Source organism: Lathamus discolor, chromosome Z, assembly GCF_037157495.1.
Source record: "Lathamus discolor isolate bLatDis1 chromosome Z, bLatDis1.hap1, whole genome shotgun sequence".
Taxonomy (NCBI): domain Eukaryota; kingdom Metazoa; phylum Chordata; class Aves; order Psittaciformes; family Psittacidae; genus Lathamus; species Lathamus discolor.
In genome coordinates, this window is record NC_088909.1 from 7372087 (window position 1) to 7392514 (window position 20428).

The window sequence follows — 20428 nt, forward strand, 5'->3', positions numbered from 1 at the left end:
GACGGCAGGCGGCAAGGCAGGGACCGGCCCGTAGCAGGTACCCGCGCCCGGCACAGCGGACCCGCGCTGCGAGCGGCCCCGGCAGCAGCGCCGCGTTCTCGGGTCCCTGCAGGGTCCCCGCGCCCGGTGCTCCCCGGCGGAAGGCGCTGCCCCGCCGCCCCGCATCGTTCGCCCGAGCGGGGGCAGCTCCCGGACACCCCACGCCCGGGGCAGGGCGCTCGCCCGAAAGCGCTCAAGGAGCGCGGCTGCCGGGACCGACCCGGCGCAATAGCGAAGCGGAGAGGCCCCCTCCGCAGCCCCGTCCCGCAGCCGCTTGCCCGGTGAGTGCGGCGGGCGGCGGTGGGCAGGAAGGGGTTAAGGCGCTCCCCAGCTGACAGTCAGCTGATGGGGCCCTGATTGACAGCTCCGAAAAGTTTCCTTGTTTCTATACTATTATGCTAATGAGGGCCGGGAGGCGGCAGCCCATTGGCCCGGCGGCCGAGCCAATTTCCCATTTGACGTCAGGAGCGCTATAAAACTCAGCAATGCTTTTAAACTCTCCTGCTGGATGAAACCTTTAAAGTATTTTTCATCTTCTTGCTGTAGCTTTGGGGTCGAGTGTTTTTTGCGTTGTTTCCCCCCTTTTTCTTCTTTTTAAACTGTTTTTGTTATTTTAGTTGCGATACCGACTTTGATTTTTTGTGTTTCTTTTCTTTTTTTTTTTTTTTTGCCTTCGCTTCTCTTTTTCCCTCCTCCCTTCCCCGATGAACGTCTCTTCTCGCTCTGCACTTTGCATGAGAAAGCCCAGAGGAAAGGCACCATGAAGTGTTAAAAATAACAAAACAAACCAACAACAACAACAAATTTACTCGCAACACCACCAGCTAACACTTCCAGCTGCAGTTTGCAAGCTGCAAAAAGAGAGAGGAGGCAGAGAAGGGAGGGAGAGAGGAGGAAAAGGAGGAAAAAAAAAAAAAAAAAAAAAAAACCTTTATGCAAAAGGCGAATAGCAAGAGCCCCTCGCTCTGATGCATCAGCGGCAGCGGAGACTCTGCAAGGGATAACGCGGAGCGGGAGCGCCGGGGCGAATTGGAGCGGAGGCTGCGCGGGGCCGTGGCGAGAGGCAGAGGCAGGAGAGAGCGGAGCGGAGCTCGCCAAAAATCAAGCTGGCTCACCCGGTGGCAACTCAGAGCAGTCCCCTCGCTCCCGGAGCGCACCCTTTCTGGAGGACTCTCAGCAGCAAAAGGATGGCATCAGAACTGGCAATGAGCAGCTCCGACCTGCCCACCAGTCCCCTGGCCATGGAATATGTTAATGACTTCGATCTGATGAAGTTTGAAGTGAAAAAGGAGCCGGTGGAGACCGATCGCATTATCAGCCAGTGCGGCCGCTTGATCGCCGGGGGATCGCTCTCTTCCACCCCGATGAGCACGCCCTGCAGCTCGGTGCCCCCGTCCCCCAGCTTCTCGGCGCCCAGCCCCGGCTCCGGCACCGACCAGAAGACCCACCTTGAAGACTACTACTGGATGACGGGCTACCCGCAGCAGCTCAACCCGGAGGCACTGGGCTTCAGCCCCGAGGACGCGGTGGAGGCGCTGATCAACAGCAGCCACCACCCGCTGCCCGGCGCCTTCGATGGCTATGCTAGAGGGCAGCAGCTGGCCGCGGCCGCCGGCGCCGGCGGCTCCGTGCCGGCCGAGGAGATGGGCTCGGCGGCCGCCGTGGTGTCGGCGGTGATCGCCGCGGCGGCGGCGCAGGGCGGCGCGCCCCACTACCACCACCACCACCACCACCCGCACCACGGCGGCGGCGGCGGCGGCGGCGGGCACCCCCACGCCGCGGCGCCGGGCAGCGCGCCGCCCTCCTCCGCCTCCTCGGCCGCTGGCTCCGGCGGCGGCGGCGGTGGCGGCGGCGGCGGCGCCGGGGGGCTGCACCACCCGCACCACGGCGGCGGCGGCGGCGGCCTCCACTTCGACGACCGCTTCTCCGACGAGCAGCTGGTGACCATGTCGGTGCGGGAGCTGAACCGGCAGCTGCGGGGCGTCAGCAAGGAAGAGGTGATCCGGCTGAAGCAGAAGAGGAGGACCCTCAAAAACAGGGGCTATGCCCAGTCCTGCCGCTTCAAGAGGGTCCAGCAGCGGCACGTCCTGGAGTCGGAGAAGAACCAGCTGCTGCAGCAAGTGGAGCACCTAAAGCAGGAGATCTCCAGGCTGGTCCGGGAGAGGGACGCCTACAAGGAAAAGTACGAGAAGCTGGTCAGCAATGGCTTCAGAGAAAACGGATCCAGCAGCGACAACCCTTCCTCTCCAGAGTTTTTCATGTGAGTGCCCACAGCCTTGCCACCTTAACTAAAAGTTCTCCGTGTGAGTTGTTGTTGGGGGCTTTGCTAGAGCGACAACCCGGCTTGCCACCTTGTATTACCTTTTTTTAAAAAACAAAACTCAAAACAATTTTAAAACAAAGTTGTGTTTTGGGGGGTTGGTTATTTTCTTTATTTTGTCTTTTCTTTTTTTTTCTTTTTTTTTTTTTTTTTTTTTTAAGGTGGGCTGGCTCCGTGTTGGCCAACCAAGTTCTACATGAGTTTCTTTCCTTTTTATTTTTTTTTTTTTCATTTTTTGTGGGGGTTTGCTGTTGTATTTCCTTTTTTCTTCTTAAATTTAAAAGATCCAACTCGCCACCAACTCAGTTCTTCATATGAAGCTTGCTCTTCTTTGAAACCTGCCATCCACATTATATATATATATATTTTTAAGTTCATGAGTTTTTTTCTTTTGAGCTTGCTGTGTCCAAAAAAAAGTCAGATTTCTTTTTTTTTTTTTTTTTTGCCATCCTGAGTTCTTCATATGAGATTTGAGCTTTGCAAAAAGAAAAATAATATTAAAAAAAATAAAAAAAAAAATCAAAACAAAAACAAAAAATACAAAAACAATGTGAAATTTTTAGACTCCAGCTTGCTGAGTTCCATCAGTTTTTAGCGTTGTTGTGCAAAACTAGAGATAAGCCTAGATCAACTTGCCAAAATCAAGCCTGCATCAACCTTCGGTGTGTTCATGTGAGTTTTGGCCTTAATCAGCCAAATGTGAGACTGTAGTCTGCCATTAGAATCCCATACTCATCTCATGCATTACGCTTGCTATTTTGTCTTAGCAACAATGAACTATAACTGTTTCAAAAGACTATGAAAAAGAGACATTATATAAATAAAAAACCCTGCATGCTGGTCATGTATGGTATAATTATTTTTTTTTTCTTTTGCTTGGAAGTGGAATTTTGGAGACTATTATGGCATGGCATTCATCCTTTTGTTTCATTGCCTCATCACTTTTTTGGGTTGAAAGCAAAAAAGTGCAACCTTTGATCTTCCTCCTCCTCTTCCTCCCCATTAAAGTTTGCATCTGCTCTAAAACTGCTTTGAGTTACTCAAAACTTCAGACTTCCTTTTAAATGCACTGAAGCATTCCCTCTCAAAAAACCTGCCAGAATGGATTTTGATAACCTTAAGTGGCAAAAAAAAAAAAAAAAAAAAAAAAATTAAAAAATACAAAAAAATCACAAGAACTTTGTAAAGACGTTTGAACACAAAATTCACGTCTTGCTTGGGGGATTGATATTGAAACCATGCTGTTGACTAAAACAGTCTAAATATTAATTTTAAGTGATCTGCCCCATTTTTTTTTCCTTTTGCATTTGGTCATTGTCAAATGTGGAATGCTCTGGGTTCCTAGTATATATAATTTAATTCTAGTTTCTGTCATCTGTTAGCCCAGTTAAAATGTATGCTACAGATAAAGGAATGTTATAGATAAATTCGAAAGAGTTAGGTCTGTTTAGATGTAGATTTTTTTTTTAAAGATTGATGCACTAAATTGTTTACTGTCGTGATGTAAAGGGGGGTAGAATTTGCAACGGGACTGTTTTAAAAAGTAGTTTATGCAGCATGTGCTTGCAACTTAAATATAAGTTGGGTATATGTAGTCCTTGCTATACCACTGACTGTATTTGAAAACCAAAGTATTAAAAGGGGAAGGCACCTCTGTGTATATCTACAGAGGTATTTTACATTAAAAATGTATAGGTTGTTTTTGGTTTTGTTTTGTTGTTTGTTGTTTTGTTGTTTTTCTTTTTTTTTCAAAATTGAAGTATTGGGGACTGAATTGCACTAAGATATAATCTGCAAACATATAATACAAAAACAACAAAAAAATTACGAACCTGTTTAGAACGCTAATACAGTTTATGCAGTTATAAAGATGGCATTACTGCACAGTTTTAAAATGATGCAGATTTTTTTACAGTTGTATTGTGGTGCAGAACTGGATTTTCTGTAACTTCAAAAAATTCCACAGTTTTAAAGGCAATAATCAGTAAATTTTATTTTCAGGGACTGATATCCTGTCTTTTAAAAAAAAAAAAAAAAAAGAAAATGGAAAGTAAATCTTACCACAATAAATATAAAAAAATCTTGTCAGTTACTTTTTCTTTTACATATTTTGCTGTGCAAAATTGTTTTATATCTTGAGTTACTAACTAACCACGTGTGATGTTCCTATGTGCTTTTCTTTCATTTTCAACTCTATGGTTATATCAAAAGAGAGAATAATCTACAATAATAAACTGCATTTTTTTGATTCCGTACTCAGTTTCTTAGTCTGTAGTTCAAAGTTCAATAACTCTGAGAGCAGTACTTCAGCATACTGCCTGGCAAAGGGGTGATGCTGGCACAAGAGCTGGACTCAATAATATTCAGGAGGGCAGAAGGGAGAGGATAGCTTTGTGTGAAACGGAAAGCTGTCGCCTGATAGAAATCAAGTTCTCTTTCAGGTAGATGAAAAACATGAGTTTTCAGGTGCTGCTTCTGACTTCTCAGTATTGTAGTGAGCTCAGTTTCAGTGACTCAGATCATCCCACCGGGTTTTAGAAGATCTCAAAGGGGAGGTCTGCTTAAAAACCTGATGACATGATATGGCCCTGTATTTTGATTGTTTTATGATGGAGCGAAGTGAAAGGGAAGACTTCACATCCTCTTATCATCTGATCTAAGCATGCCTGTCTCTAGTAAGAGATGACACCGCATCAGGCTTGGCTTGTCACAGAGCCACTTAACGCTAGATCGAAAGATTTCTTGCCATTTGGGTCCATACTGCCTCTTTTTTCCCCCCCTTTGCTTTTCCCCCACCTTCTTTCATTTGTACTGTGGTTTTCTCTTTCCACCCAACCCTTTTTTTTTCTTTGCTGCAGGCCTTAGAAAGCCCAGAGAGAACTGAGGAGCAGAGAGGAAAAAAAAAACAAATTCAAAGGACTTCCTCCAACTTTTGAGGGTTATTTGTTCTAGACAATCAATCCCCAAAGGTTAATGTGCTAGAAACATTCAGGTCTCCGAGCCCCTCTTCACTGCACTTCTCCATGTCAAAGGGCATTTTGACTTCGAAAGGCTCCTCAAACCCTCAACCCGGTTCATTTAAAGCCACCTTTCCCAACAGCCTCCAGTGTCCGTTCACAGAGTCCTCTCCCACCCTTTGAATGGGTGTATCTGCCTGGTTTGAGAAGTGGAGGCCTCTCCAAAGGATGCTCCAGCCCTTCCAGGATCGGGGTTTTATCTCCAGACCCAGGTTTATAAACACCAGCAGGTGTTTATTCCCTTATATCTCCCTTCCCCGCTGTTGGTGCAGCTGTAAGATCATCCTTTCCAGGCACTGATGGCAGTGGAAGGTGGGGACCTGTTGCTGTTCCTCTGCCCAGCTGGTCCAGCCCATGGCTTGGGCCCCATCCTGCTCTGAGTGCCGAGGTTAGGATGTGGCCCCAAGCCCCCTGCGGTGCCTGCAGCGACAAGAGCCTGCATTCGTGGGCACTGAGTGCTGCTGAAGGTCAGCATGCTCCTGCTCAGGTCCCTCTGGAAGGGGATGGACACCCAACCCTGCCGTGAGTGGCAGCCGTGGTCCCTGATGCCAATGCTGCGCCTCACCCCTCCCCAGCACCGGGGCACCAACCTGCCCTTTGGCATCTGACCTGCTGTTGCACCAGGGTTTGAGTAATGGTTCAAGCTCCAGATTCTGGTTAATTCAAGTTCCATTTTCTGGTTAATGTGTAATCTGTGGGTAAACTGGTTGCTATTGGCCAAGCAGAGAATTATCTCCTCTCGTAAAGACAGGGCTGCTTTTTATTTCTTCTTCCACCTCCCATTCCCTGGCTGAGCCTTCACTGATGCCCAGGTTTTTTCACAGGGGGTCACTTAAAGGCTTCGCTGTGGCCCTTGCCAAGAGCTCCCGAAGGAGCCCTGCCCTAGGGAAGGGAAAGAGCGAGGCCTCTCCTTAGGAAAGCCCCCACCGAGGGAGCGTGGAGCCCCAAGCACCCGAAGCAGGACCCACTCCTGGTCCAGCCTCATTCCTGCACCCCTTTTGCTGCTCCTGGTTTCCTCTCAGGTGGAGTAAGGAGCAGGCACTAAGAATCAGTAGTAGCGCAGAGCGAGGGGAGCGCTGCTGCCTCCCTGAAGTATCTTCTTTCTCGGAGGGAAAAAAAAATCCACCCTGTTTGAACAGCGATAAGAAAAATCCTTCCTAGAAATAGACTGGGTGCAGAAGGGAGAATTCCCATCACACACCCAACCTGAGAGGAAAAAAGGGCTCTCTCCCAGATTGACATTGTTATGACACATTGCAGTCTTGCTTTGCAAATAAAAGAGAATACAGCCTTCTTAGGGTGCACTTGAATTTGAGCCTGAAACACGCCAACTGCCCAACTGAAGGGGGGACGGGAAATAGATGCACATTTTAATGTCCAGTAAAGCAAAAGGAGTACTGGGGTTCTCTATATAAATCATGGCAAGGGAGCGCCCACCTTTGCCGAAGGACTGCTTGCTGAGGACTAATTGGAACCGCTCTGCTCTGAATAACCTACATTCATTAATCACCCCTTGCTTGACTCTGGCCTCAATCCTGCTCCCACTGAGCTCAGAGGTACAATTCCCAAGGATTTCAAAGGGGAGCACGATGCCGCTGCTCTCCCGCAGGTATCTCACCAGCTAAAGCAGGAGAAATGCCACCCGAGCTGGGCAATCATGTATCAAAACGCATGTGTGGTCTTAATCTACCCATCACTAACAACATCCTATTTCTCTCATAGTCCTGTAGTGCTTTCCCGTTTATTAACTACATTACAAAGAACTTTCATGTGACCGGTACAGGAGATGCATGCACGGAGAGTGGCCCTTCCTTTGCTGGCTGGGAAATGGTGTGTGCACTGCAGCTCAGGCTCCACTTTCCTCCCCATCCCACCTCACCCTTAAGCCTTTTTTCATTTCTCCCTCAACCCCGGAATGAAACATAACCCAACGCCAGCCCTCCAAGCTTCTGCTGAGCAGAGTCCAGGAGTATTTTTGTGCCTGTGCTGCAGCGTTTTCCCTGCTCAAGAACTGCTATCCTGGACCACATCCTAAAGAAAACAGGGGAGAAGGGAGGGAAATATCCCTGTCACACCAGTGTGTATTTATTTCTTGGGCAGTTTCTCACCACCGCTGTGCAGGCACTGTGCGGGAAGTGCCTGTTTGCAAACGGAGCGCCGAGAGCTTCTATTTATTAGAAAGTCTTCTTCATCCTTTTAAAACAAAACCGCCCGTGCTGAGTCAAAATGCCACTTGAAAACTACCCCCACGAGAAACATGGCAGTAAATTTTCAGTTTAAAACATAAACTTTCCCAGCTCTTTTTTCTTTCCCCTTTCCCCCTTGTGAAAGCTTTTGCGCAGCTGTTTCCTCCCCCTCCCTCTGCATAATGTGTAGGAAGTTCTCGATCTAGAATCATTCATAATTTTAATACCAATTTCTATTTGACATAATATACTAATATCAGATAGAGAGTGTAGCTGCTTCCTGGATTTAGGGAGGAAATGATGCATATATCAGAATTATCTGCTCAGATGCCAGAACTACATTGGTGTCATTTCAGCATATGCTGCATTGAAAGGAAATCCTCTATATTTATTACTGCGATCATCAGAGGAGCTAAATGGACCCACTGTTTCTGACACCTGTTCAGATGGCTGAATTTAAAATTTCACGCAGGGGAAAGAAAGAAAACAATCCTACATACTTCAGTGTTAGGAATTAAGTTTTTTCAATAAACTTTATTCCCTCCCTCTTTCCAAATCACTGTGTTGTAAGCGACTGCCACAGGGCTTGGGCATTCCAGGGGTAGCTATGGAGAATGGGATAGATTTTGTTTGCTCAGCAAGGACAGAACCCAGTCCTGCTTGTACACACACACACTCGAGCTGTCTGTAGTCAAATGCTTCACGTATCTGTTTGAAGTGCAGGTCTCGGTATGAATAACACGAGGTAGCACACTCCAGGACGTAGCAGAGGTGAGTGGCTGTGGAGAGAATTCTTCTTTTTGGGGGAGAGCCGAGCACTCAACCACTTCACACTTCTTATGGCTCCTCTAATGATTTTTTTGGGTGCAGCAGATACAAATCAATAGATTAAAATACTGTGCACTCTTGCTGCATCTAATTCTTGACTGCCTGAAATTGTGGGGGAGGACCGTGAATAACATTTGTCACTCTCTGAGGGCTGAGTGCATTCAGATTTGTGAGCTCAAAGCCAACACGATGCAAAAATAGTCCAGGATGTGACTTAACTTTTCAAGTGAGAAGCAAAAGGCCAGGGATCGGCGAGGCTGTAGCCGGGTGTAATGGCAGATAGGCAGCTCCAGCCCCGGCTATCTACCACCGTATCAGGTTGACCTGGCACAGTGTGATAACGTCTCAGTGCCCTCGATGCAAGCTGCCTGTATCTAACTGCTCTCTGAAATGATCATTTTTTTCGCTGTTGCTGTACCCACTGTTCTTCCCACCAAAGTCTAGCTTTTACACCCGTGCCACTTCTGCAGCAGCAAAGCATGCAGGCTTCTAGTTGTGGTGCAGTGAGTTTCAGGGGTGCAGATTGCCCTGCCTCTTCCCTTGCTTGGTTTGAAGCTCTGTGGACTTTGTGACATGCTTTCCTTTATTTCACTTTACTTTTATATTTTTTTTTTTAAATTCATCTCTATAAAATAATCTTGCATGGAGGGCAGTCAAAACCAGAACAGAAGTTTGCTAGAAGTGGTGCTTCTGCACCACGCATTGAAAAAACCACCCAGCGACCAACAAAATCAAACAGTGTCTTCAAGTTTCCAGCGGGGGTAGGGAATGGAGTGTCCCTGGTAGCTGCTCTCAATTGTTAATTCATAAAGAAGCACAGTCCTGAAAAACGCTCTCAGCAGCTTGTCCCCCGTTAAGCAGAAATGTCAATTGGCTGCACACGGAGGCGTTAAGGCTCAACACCCTGTGTCAGCGGGAGCTCAGGCATCTCCCTGCCCTTCGTCCCTTGGTTTTTGGTGTGAAAATCGGGTCTCCCCGAAGCCTGCGGGGGATCGGGGTGCGCGGGGACACACATTGGCCTCCCCTTCTTTTGCCTCTGCCGGGAGCGAAACGCACATTTTGGGAGGGTTCTGGCACGGATTTTAAACCCCTGCTTCCAGCAGCTTGGCGATAGCTCGGGCCGGGCAGGGGTCTAGAACGGTGTAACCTCCCCGATCTTCCCCGACGAGCAGCGCTCCGCGGGCAGCAGGGACAGCACCGGCGCCCGCAGCGGGGCGGGGACGGGCGGGCAAGGACCTTCCTCGACCCCAGCACAGCCCTGCGGGCGAAGGGGCTCACACACACAAACACACACAGTGAGACTGCCCCCGGCGTCCCACCGCGGCCAGGTACGGGAGGGAAGGACCGGGACCCGGACCCGGACCCGGACCCGGACCCGGACCCTGACACGCACCCGGTCCCGGGCCAGGTCTGGGAAGGGGAAGGATGAGGGCAGCATCCTTTGTTTGTTTGTTTGTTTGCTTGTTTGTTCGTTTCTAAATTCAATACGTGGAACAAAAGGGGATTCTATGCGTAAGTAGAAGATCCGTCCCTGCATCCAAAGCTTAGCTCCGATGTGTCACCCAGGCGGCTTCAGTTGGCTGACCGTCCTCTAGGTATGTTCCTAGAGCACTTCCCTTTGGTTTTGTTCACACTCTCCTCTCTTCCTCTTTTCCTCTTTTTTTTTTTTTTTTCTTCCCCTTTTTCTGTTCTCGTTCTTCTTTTCTTTTTCTTTTTTTTTTTTTTTTTCCTTTTCTTCTTCCTTCACTTTTTCATTTCACCTGTGCTCACATGGAGACCAGTCTAAACCCCACCCCATTCAAAGGGAGCTTTTAAAATGACATTTTGCATCAGGCCCTGGGATCTCTGTAGGGAGCAAGCTGAGGGGTGGGCAGAATTTACAATTCATGGCTTTTAAGGAATCTGAAGTATGGAGAGCGGCACTTTCTGACGCTGTTTCCTGAGTCTATATGGATGTATCTCAGAATGTGTATGTGATTAAGTTTAAAGCCATTTTCTATAAGAAGCAGGCAGATTCACTTCCCTGCAGCCTGAACTTCTCCACTTCTCCAATTTTGAAACAAAAGTGCTTTCCAAGGCCTTGACAGTGAGCTGTCATGATGCTAAAGAGGATGGGGACAGAATCAGTTATATTTGTGGTAGCAGCTTCTAAAGCTGTGGCTCTCTCCACTGCAAACAGCCCTTGCTCCTTCAAGCACTTGGAGTTTAGAACACAAAAGTGAACCAAACAAGACCTGGTATTTTTTTCTTCTCTCCCCTCCGCCCAACTTGACTGACTCCAAATTCCCTGATGAAAGCATTTTAGTATGTAGGAAGAGCTGCTGGAGCCTGCAATGCGATTCAGTGTTTTGTGGTGTGGGATGAACAGATTTTCCTTTCCGTAGGATTTCCTCCTGCAAAGTCATTGTAGAGGAGGGAATACGGTAAGATTAAATCTGGTTAAAATACTATATTCATGTCACACCAGATACAGTCTCCAGACTGTGCACAGTCTTTCAGCTTCCTTTATTGTGAAATCCTTTTAAAATAGCACAGTATAGAGTAGAAAACTTACTCAAGTAAAACTCTTCCTGCACCAGCTCTGTCACATAAAATGAAGGAAAGTGATCCGCCTTCTTAAATTAATAAATCTGTTTAGTGTTAAATTAATAAATCTGGCTGCCTTTGTGCTGTCTTACTTTCTTTGACTCCTTTGTTGTTAATGAACTGATAGTTAAATAAAGCTGCTAAATGAATCAATGTACTTCTCTCGTGAAAGTGGATTAAGGTCCTGCTTAAGGTCTCCTATGATGTATCTGAATGGTTGTGGTTTTAGAGCAGGGGTGGCCACAGCGAAGGCTGAGGCTGCTAAAAGCAGGCTGACCACATCTCTTTCTGGATGCTTTTCAGGTGTGAGGCTTGAGTACCTATTTTTCTCAGACCCATGCATTAATAAAAGGATGGATTCACTGATTGGCATGAAAGCAGAGGTCGTCTTGAGGAAAATGACACTAAAGGTCTACGGGAGTCATTTGCTTTAAGAGATCCCGGGCCGTGGGCCAAGTATTGCATTTAAGGAAGCACCATCCCCCCTCTTTTTTTATTTAAAAAAAAAAAAAAAAGAAAAAAAGAGAGAGAGAAAGGAAAAACAAAACAAACAAACAAACAAAAAAAAAAAGGAACTGTTGCTTTCAGTGGCATGATGCAGGGACCATTTCAATGCGCCTGTCCCACCTTTGGGAGGGATGAGGGAAAGGTGTCATTCAACTGATACCAAACGTGTAGTGGGCTTCTGTTTTCAAAGCTGATCTGGAACCAGAATGCTGAAAAAGTGCCTATAGTTTGTCTTCTTTTTGTTTCTCAAATTCATACTGATCAGACTTGTGGTTTGTCCTTGATCTGATTATGCTGTATGGTTACAATGGATGGAGCTGAAACACTCGTGCAGGCAGCTTCTGGAAAATATGTGTATGTGCTTGTGTATGCACACTCAGGGAGAGAAAGTTAACTAAAGGGGACAGAGCAAAATACCCATATTTAGGAAATGTGGATTGACTCATTGACTTATCTCACTTATTGTACAAGGATCCACTCTATGTTGATTCTTTTGTTTTAAATTAGATTTTAAATATGTGTTGACAGAATGAATTTGTACAGTGTGAGTAACTGCAGGGAGAAATGACAGCTCTGCTTTTGTTATTAAACTACTGTCTGGAAAATAATAGAGTGTGTACAAAAATTGATTATTATTTTGCCAATTACATTAGTGCAGCTAATAAAAATCATTAAGAGAGAAATGCAGGATGCTACACACTTTGAAGTCCTAGCAGCTGATATTCACTGGTGAGGCAAAAATATGTGTTTTTAAGGTAATTTGTCAGTAGGAATCTCCTGCTATTAATGTGAAGTAAAGACTAAGTGTGTGAGCTAGAAATGTTTCCTTTCAAACTGTATTAATTTCCCCTTCACTCACTCACAGCCAGTGAACAGTACAAGAGACTTTCTAAATTTGATTTAGGATTTGAACGTAAAATTCCTATTCTGTACCATAGTGGCATGACAGGCATGTTTTACGATGTTAAAAATTCCTTCTAATAATGTTGTATTTTTAATCTATTTACTAAATTAGGTACCCGAGAGAATCGTCTACAACGGTGATGTGAAAATCCTGTTACCTGAGGTCAAAACAAAAAAAAAAAGGTATGTTTCCATTTTCATTAGCAGTTTGACATATTTCAGCAGGGGTGGTAATTTAACTGCTTTGTTTTCTGCTACCAAGACAGTGCTTTTTGGTCCAGCCCCAGGGAGCTGGTGACAGTCGGTGGTGCAGTTTCCTGGGCTTTCAGATGAGGCTGACTTTCAGGTGCCTACAAGAACCATTTGTAATGATGGGGCTTTGTACTTTTGTCAGCCAGGCAGCTCTCCCGTGTCCCACAACTCATATATAATCCTTTGCAAATGTTTTCTTTCTTTTCCTTCAAATGCTAGCGTTCAGACATCAGCTATGGGGATTAAGGATGGGTCTTCTGAAGATCTCCCTCAGATCTTGATGAAAATCATGAGTCTGTGTTAGGCACCTTCTGTACTTATAAATTACAGTTGAGTTTAATTCACAGCACTGCGTTCCTCTGGAAATTCATGTTCATTCAGTCTGTCAACATTGACTAAAATATACTCCACTAATGAAAATGTGGGAATTTAAACTTTCAGTCCCTTCCGCTGCTAGACTCAAAACAGGCACTTTATTTTTCCCGTGGAATCTGATTTTTATTGACCTTGACTATAAAAAATACTAAGTGGCTTAAATGAGCACCAAGGTTGTAATGACAGATTCCTGTGTGCTTCTTTTTTTTTTTTTTTTGAAACCTCCTATTTTTGTTAAGGATACAGGCTACCCGACAGCCTACCACACTTTGATCAACAGTTACATGCTATTAGAAAGCAGTTGAATTTTATTAGCTGTTGGAATTAGGCCTGTTTTGTTCTTTATTATTTGTTATTTCATGTTATTTAAAATATAAGTGGGGATGGGGAAGATGTAATTGGTACTGTACACTCTATGTTATATAGCACCAAGAAGTGTTCTTGGTGTTTAAGCTGCAGGAATAAGTTTCTCAAGAAGCACCAGAAAACATTAGTTTTGATCCTGAGGCTCCTCTCACTCTCCTGAGGAACGCCCGGGTAGGGTTTTGCCTGCAAAGAAGTTTTGTTCCTGTGTTACACCAGTGTAAATGAGGGGGAAACCAGACCACTGGGTTTTTTTTTTTGTGAGACCTTAAAGTGCAATGTGCTTTTTGCAAGAACAGATCCAAGTCGTGATTCAGCTGAAGTAAACACATCAAGTACGTATCTTCATTGCAAAGGTGAAGCATGTTTTCCACCACCTTTTTCCTAGTGTAACAGTTCTAATGTCAGTAATCCCATAGGAAAACTTCTGTAGCTCCTGTAATTTATACATGTAGCTATTAGATTTGTATAAGTAAGTGATAAACATTCTTCCTATCCGTATAATAATTGTTATACATATATGTTATCCATATATATATATCTCCATATAAAAGCAAAAGCTTTTTCCATGATGGACACTTGTGATCTCAAGACTTGCTTAGCCTGCTGCTCCATGGGACAGTTCCTTGTGCCTTCCCTACAATATTTTGTGGTTACACGTTCACATATTATAGAAAAAAGCAAAATCTGTTACTTTTAAGCAAATAGCTCTCGGGTCTCAGAAGAGTTAACGAACTTTTATGGCAAGTTCAGACAGTTCTGACCCCTATGGTAATATTTCATCTAAGGTTACTGTTGGGAGAGAAATCAAATTTCAGCTGTGAACATGATTGACAGGTGAAAGCAAGAGAGAGAAAGACATCTGGTCAGATGGGGAATTTGGGAAGGAGAAGGACAATTCAGGGAAGTGTCTCTGTGATATTAGGAATAATAAGCTTAGATATGAAAACTCCAATTCTCCACACTGTCGGGAGGCATGATTACTTGATATTCACGGAGGTGGTTCGGTTGGGGTAATTTAAGACTGTACATTTATAATAATGGACAGTAGTCTCCATGGTTTAACTTACGAACTTGACTTCTTTGAAGGAATTATGTTATTTCTGGCATACTTTTAGCGTTTCAAGGCAATTCATTTTATGAGTGCGACTGGAATATTCGGTGGTCGCTGGTTAAGAGGTTCTCACCGTAAGGTATCTCATAGGTCAGACAGCAGCAGGGTTTGTGGGGGTCACTTTGTGGTGTTGCTCCATGTCCCCATGCCTTGGGGGGCGTGCTGGGAGATTTCAAAGCAAGCACTGCAGGGTGAAATTTGTGTTTATGATATATGGTGTTACGCAGATTGCAAACCGAGTTGCTATCCCATAAAATCCCACCAAGGGTACATTGTGGTATTTTACAAGGCAACTGTTATTTTCCACTCTTCAAATTTTATTTTTTTTTTTTTTTTTTTTTCCTATTCCATCTCCTAGCAGCTTTGGGAAACGTCCCTTACACACGTACATAACCCCGACACATTTTATCCTACTTCAGTGTATTTTGATTGCAGGAGAGCTTTTCCATCCTTCAACATCGTGGAATGAGCAGGAACAAAATACCTCTCTAATTATTTCCTGATCAGCATGATGATGCTGGAAAGTAGAATTTGCTTCTAACGTAAACAAAATTGTAGCCAGAATTTCTCTTCAAAAATGAAGTGTGAGAAAAAAATGTGTTGTTTTGTATCCATGTGGGTAACACTTAAAGTTTCAGTTTTCAAAGAGGCTCTGAAGGACTTCTGTATTGGTCCAAGGGCAGGATGTGGCAGTGAGGGACCATGGGATCTAAACTGCATTCTGCCTGCATCTCCGGTGAGATTAAAGGTCCTGGGTGGGCTCCTGGCTCCACTGCAGGCTTTGGTAAGATCCCTATTGAATTACTACACTTCAACCACAATGGGATTGTCTACAGGGCAGGTTGTACAAATAAAAAGCAAGATCTGAACTCATATCACAGTAGCTGTGCTGTGAATTCCCTGGATGGATGTGCTTATTCGGGACTAAGGATGTATGCCCCCCCCCCCCCCCCTTCCACCCCTTCAATATAGCCTAAGCTGCTTTCAAAATAAAATAAATTAACCAGGAAAATCCACTTTTACTCTAGAGGAGGAGTGTCCACGCATGGAATGAATAGCACTGCAGTATAGTTTACTACCTAATTTCCCCATATGGATGAGCCCTAAAACTAAGGAGAGAATAAGGGGCAGTAAAGAACAGAAATATATTTTCTGTTCCTTTTCCAGTTTACCTCTAAGACCTTTCACACAGGGGAAATCATGGAACTCTTAAAGTATACATTTACTTACTTTTCACTGCTATTCCTGCATTCACACATGCATTTTTAAGAGAGATTTGTGCTTTGTGAAAGACCTTTTGCATCCTTACACTGTTCATGTGTATTTTTGAAGAGCAGTCCAGTCAGACTGTTGCTCATGACATCATTTTTCTTTTTGTGGCCATAGCCTGTGATGTTAAACCATCTAACTTCACTGCAAACTAGACCTTATTGCCTTAGCTTTATTCCTGGACCATATATCTAATAAAATTGAAAATTAGATCTAAGAACCGTAAACCTAGTAACATTTCTTTTGCATATGAGTGACTTATTTTTAGCTTTCTATTGTTGAATTAGCACTCGCTGTAAAAATGTCTTTATTTTCCGAAGCTGATGCGAAGATACCTCCCGTGAAATATTATTGGCAAATGTCCCTCTTCAGTCAATGGGAGCCTTGTATGTATTTTTCAAGCAGATGTGCTATTTTAAGTCTAAACGAGTACCTTGTATTTCAAATGGGATGCGATATGTTATTCTTGGTTAAAAAATTGATAGTAACCTCTCTCCCTCCCTTTCCTCTCCCCAAATGTATTTTATACAATTTACAGGTCATTTTACGTAGGTAGAAAAAGCATTTTCTAGTATTTAAAAAAAGCACGACTTCACTATGTCTCAAACTCCTCTCTAACTCATTCGTATGAATTTGAAGTATGAAAATATCTTGAGTCTTTATGAGCAAAGAAAAAGTATATGCCTTATGTGACAGCTTTTACTCCCCTCAAATTCCCAATAGTCTATTTAAAAGTTTCCACTACATTTAGAATAAGCTCTAAAATATTTTCCAGTGATGTGGCTTTTGCTGTTGTTTAGTTCTAATAGAGGATTTTAAATTAAGTGCTAAAGAAAAAAAAAAAGAAAGAAATATTTTTAACATCTCTTCTGGGTTTTCTAATTTGTGCCACTTACCAAATGATTCACACTGTACCAAAATACAGGAGATTGATGAGACAGGAGAAGTACTGATTTAACATCCCACATATAAAATTACTTCTCAGGCTTCCACATATAGTTCCAATGTTTAGAGAGTGAAGAAACAGGGAGTTGGGAGTTGCAGTCTGACTCACTTGTGAGACTTTGACCCAGTTATTTGATTCTAGATTCAGCAAAATACTGAAGCACTTTAAACTTGTTATCTGAGGTTTCTTCTAAAGGTCTGTTACTGTTGATCTCTTTATATCTCAGTTTACACAGTTATAAACCTAGATAATTAATTCTTACCTTCTAGGCTTTTGTGGGAGTTAAAAAAATAGCTGTAATGTTCCTTGAAGCCCTTTAATGAAAGCTGGTGTGTTGAAGTACTTGTCATTTACCTTATTTCATACCCTAGGAAGAAAAATCATTGGTGTTGCCCAAGTCCCAAGCACCATTTCTGCCAGGATGAGCATTTGGCACTCCGAGCACACCAGGCACCCAGACTGGGTGCTTTGGGAGCCGGTAATTTTCTGAATTACACATAATTTAGCTTTACCCTGGTTTTGAATGAGTCAAATGTAAGCAAAACCATGGCTCAGTTATGTGCCCCCTCTCTCTCTTAAACACAATGCATCTTTAATACCTCTATGTACACACGCATATGTGGAATAACACTTGTGCACCTGCAAGACATACAGAGGTCACACTGTCCTTGTAATTCCTCCCTTTTCTGCCATTACCTTTATTTCCCAAGGTTCGAGCCATTATCATTCAGCAGTTGTGCAGCGTTTCTTCTCTTCCACCCCCAAATTATTACTGTTTCCCTCCTACCTTCTACCCCTCCCAAGCCGTAACGGAGCCCTCAGCTGTAAATTTGCTAACCATAAAGATTTTTGCTTGAAATGTGTTGAAAATGCTCCCTGTGTGGGAAAAAAAAAGAGCCTATGAACAACACGCTGTGCCATGCTTCAGCATTGCACTTCTACAGGAAAGATAATAAAGATATTAGCACTCATATAATTTCAGATAGGAAATGAAACCAGACATGAAAGAAACACTAGCTCCAGCTGTTGAGTGGGAATCAAACTAGCTATGGGAATTACAGGTACTGTCACCGGAGACAGCCTGACTTCTGAGAAATGACCTCAGGTGTAGGAGCTTGCTGTGGCCCCTTGCAGATATTAACACCTAATTAACAATCTGTGAGAGCATCCTACATCTTAATCACCAGTGAGGTGAGATGACAATCACAAGGAGGAGAAGAAGGAAAATGGTAATTTTTCCTCTGCACACATCATCTAATAACCATGGTTATTCAGATGCGGCTAAATGCGATTTCCTTTTAGTCATTTCTGTCTATTGGAAGGCACAGTAAGTTCATTTGCTAGCAGGTAGGCAGCGGAGGTGAGAATTGAATTGATCTGAGATACTCTGAAAAATTGACCCTGAGGTCATTCCTAGTTTAAATTGGGAAGTAAGGCTGAGCTTATGTCTTCTTTTTCTTCCCTCTCCCTACTCCCCCTCTTTTTGTGTTTCAAGGCATGTTAGTCTGTACTGTGTAATTATTTAACCATACTCCAATGGTGGGGAAACTTGTTCCCTCAAAGTTAATCAAAATAAAGGGAGCTTTTGTTAGCGGTGATAGGTAATTAAATAGCTGGCTTCATGTTGTGCAGAGGCATTGTGCAGGGTTATTGACATCCCAGAGCTGAGCTCCCCAGCTCTTCTGCACGCAGCCCAAAGTCACCAAGATTAAGGTGCAGGCTAAGTTAGGGAAAGAAGGTGTGAAGGTGCGTAAATGATTAATGAGGCCAGGCTGTAAAGGAGAGGGGTGCTCTATAGCACAAGCAGAGTCTCCCAGAGGACAGGCTGTTTCCTTGGGGAGGGGTATGACTTTTAAAAGGATAAAGTCGTGCGTGGCATTTTTCCTTTATGCCTGTTATTTTCTGGTCGTGCTCTTAGCCTGGAACAGCTCTAAGTGTGCATAGGAACAACCCACTTACCCAATTCATAGACACATAGGGCCAAAATCTGTTCCCAGTTTCCTGGTGTGCATGCTCAGGAGTGTGATGGACCTGATGGGGAAGCTCTGAGCTTAGACCCACACCAGAGGGCTTGTGTTAGTAAAAAGCAAGGAAGAAAGTAAAGCAAAGGCCAGGTTCACTCAGTCCCACCAAAGCCAAGGCAGGAGTAGCTTCTCTAGGCACCATGATGGTGCTCCAGCTTGCCTCTGTATCACTTGGGCAAGATCTGACAGAGTTTTAATGTAATGCCTTTTAATGGATGCTTTTATGTGCACTTCCAAACAGCTTTATGACAGAGTTAAAACGGCACGCGGGCAGGGAGCAAGGAATACACACATACGTACATCTTGTAGACCTCATTCTGCATTGGCTCTACCCACAGCCGTGTTCAGTAACACTCTCTTTCCATATCACTTGGGCCAAAGTTGCATTCTAATAGAGACTGGCAAAACAAAGAGCCTTGAATTAACCACTCAGCTTCCATGAAAACTCCCATCATTCTTTCCCAAGACAAGAGATAATCTCTATATTTCCTGTTATGCTCACTTCTTCAACTCCATTAGCTTTGTTTCCATATGTTGGCCTTGCACTAAAAAATAGAACTTGACATCTTGTGTCTTCTCAGCTAAAAAGGTATCAATTCCTGGACTTAATGTCAGCTGTACCCAGATCAAAGGCAAGAAACATAAAAGTTGACATATATTATTTATTTCATGATTTACATCAATGAAGTTTCTCTCTTCCCTTTTTTGTTATTATTGCTGATGTTTTGCCCATAATGTTGCTCTTGCTTCTCAAAAGTGTTTGTCCCCTACAGACAAATATTCATATTAATGTAATCCATCAGCAGTTAACAAATGTGAGCTCACGCCAGCATTTCCCGCACACCCAAACATCCCATTGTTTTCGCACGCCTCTTTGGGTGTGAAAAGAACGCAGGATTGGGCCCAGGGAGGGTGAATTTCAGAGCTGGAGATTGTCTCTTGCAGACTCAGAAATGCACGGGGTTTGTTGGAGCAGCAACCCGGGGTGCTGGCACCGGGAGTGGGAGATGCTGCATTCTCTCTCTGCATTGTGAGTTGCTGCAGGGGCGATGTGAATGCCAGGCTTTGAGGGGAGTGAAAGCGCAGAAAAGATTGGGTTTTTCAGTTGTTCGGGTTTCTTTTTTACCTGCCTTTCTACATCTTTCTTGCCTGCCTTTGGAGTTCCGAGTGAGGAATACAGGGTCTGGCTTATAATTGTGGCCGGAAAATCACCTGAGATCTGTCAGAAATGCTGCTCCAACCTGGGCATCCCTCTGACCACTCAGTTTAGTGTGAAACTTTCAATTTTTTCCCTCTTTGTCAACAACTATCACAGGTTTTACTTCCTGACTTACAGAATCAGCTGAAATGCTGACTCTGATATTGCCCCTTACCCTCCCACAAGCTATTTTTTTTTCTGCAATGAAAATAATAATGCTTGAGAAAGTTCCTTGGGATTTTTGGTTTGTTTTCTTTTGTTTAGTTTGGTTTTATTTTAAAGCTTGCTGACAATTGTCAAGTGTTCATTCTAGCAAAGAAGTCCTCAGAGGGTATAGCCGACAGGAGTCATTTGCAGTGCTCCCTAGAGCTCAGCTATTCAGCCAATGTGTGTCGCTTTACTATTTCTTTAAAATTTAATTGGTATCAGGCAATCAAGTGTTTCCAAATTTTTGCCTCTTCAAGGCTGCAATAAAGCCACTTATAATTTATAATCAAAGTT

At 44.1% G+C, this 20428-nt stretch overlaps 1 protein-coding gene across 3 annotated transcripts in view; it reads left to right on the forward strand.

Moving 5' to 3' along the window:
* The first annotated feature begins 524 nt into the window (after positions 1–524).
* MAF (MAF bZIP transcription factor) overlaps positions 525–20428 on the forward strand; it is a 192052-nt gene continuing 172148 nt past the window's right edge. For 2 of the 3 annotated variants that reach the window (XM_065664015.1, XM_065664016.1), the window contains exons 1-2: positions 525–2299; positions 12499–12569. In XM_065664015.1, coding sequence (XP_065520087.1) covers positions 1227–2299; positions 12499–12532 — 1107 coding nt within the window. In that variant the 5' untranslated portion in view covers positions 525–1226 and the 3' untranslated portion in view covers positions 12533–12569. Of the gene's footprint in view, positions 2300–5217; positions 5642–12498; positions 12570–20428 lie in introns of those variants that run through there. The other variant, XM_065664017.1, reaches the window with a different exon arrangement.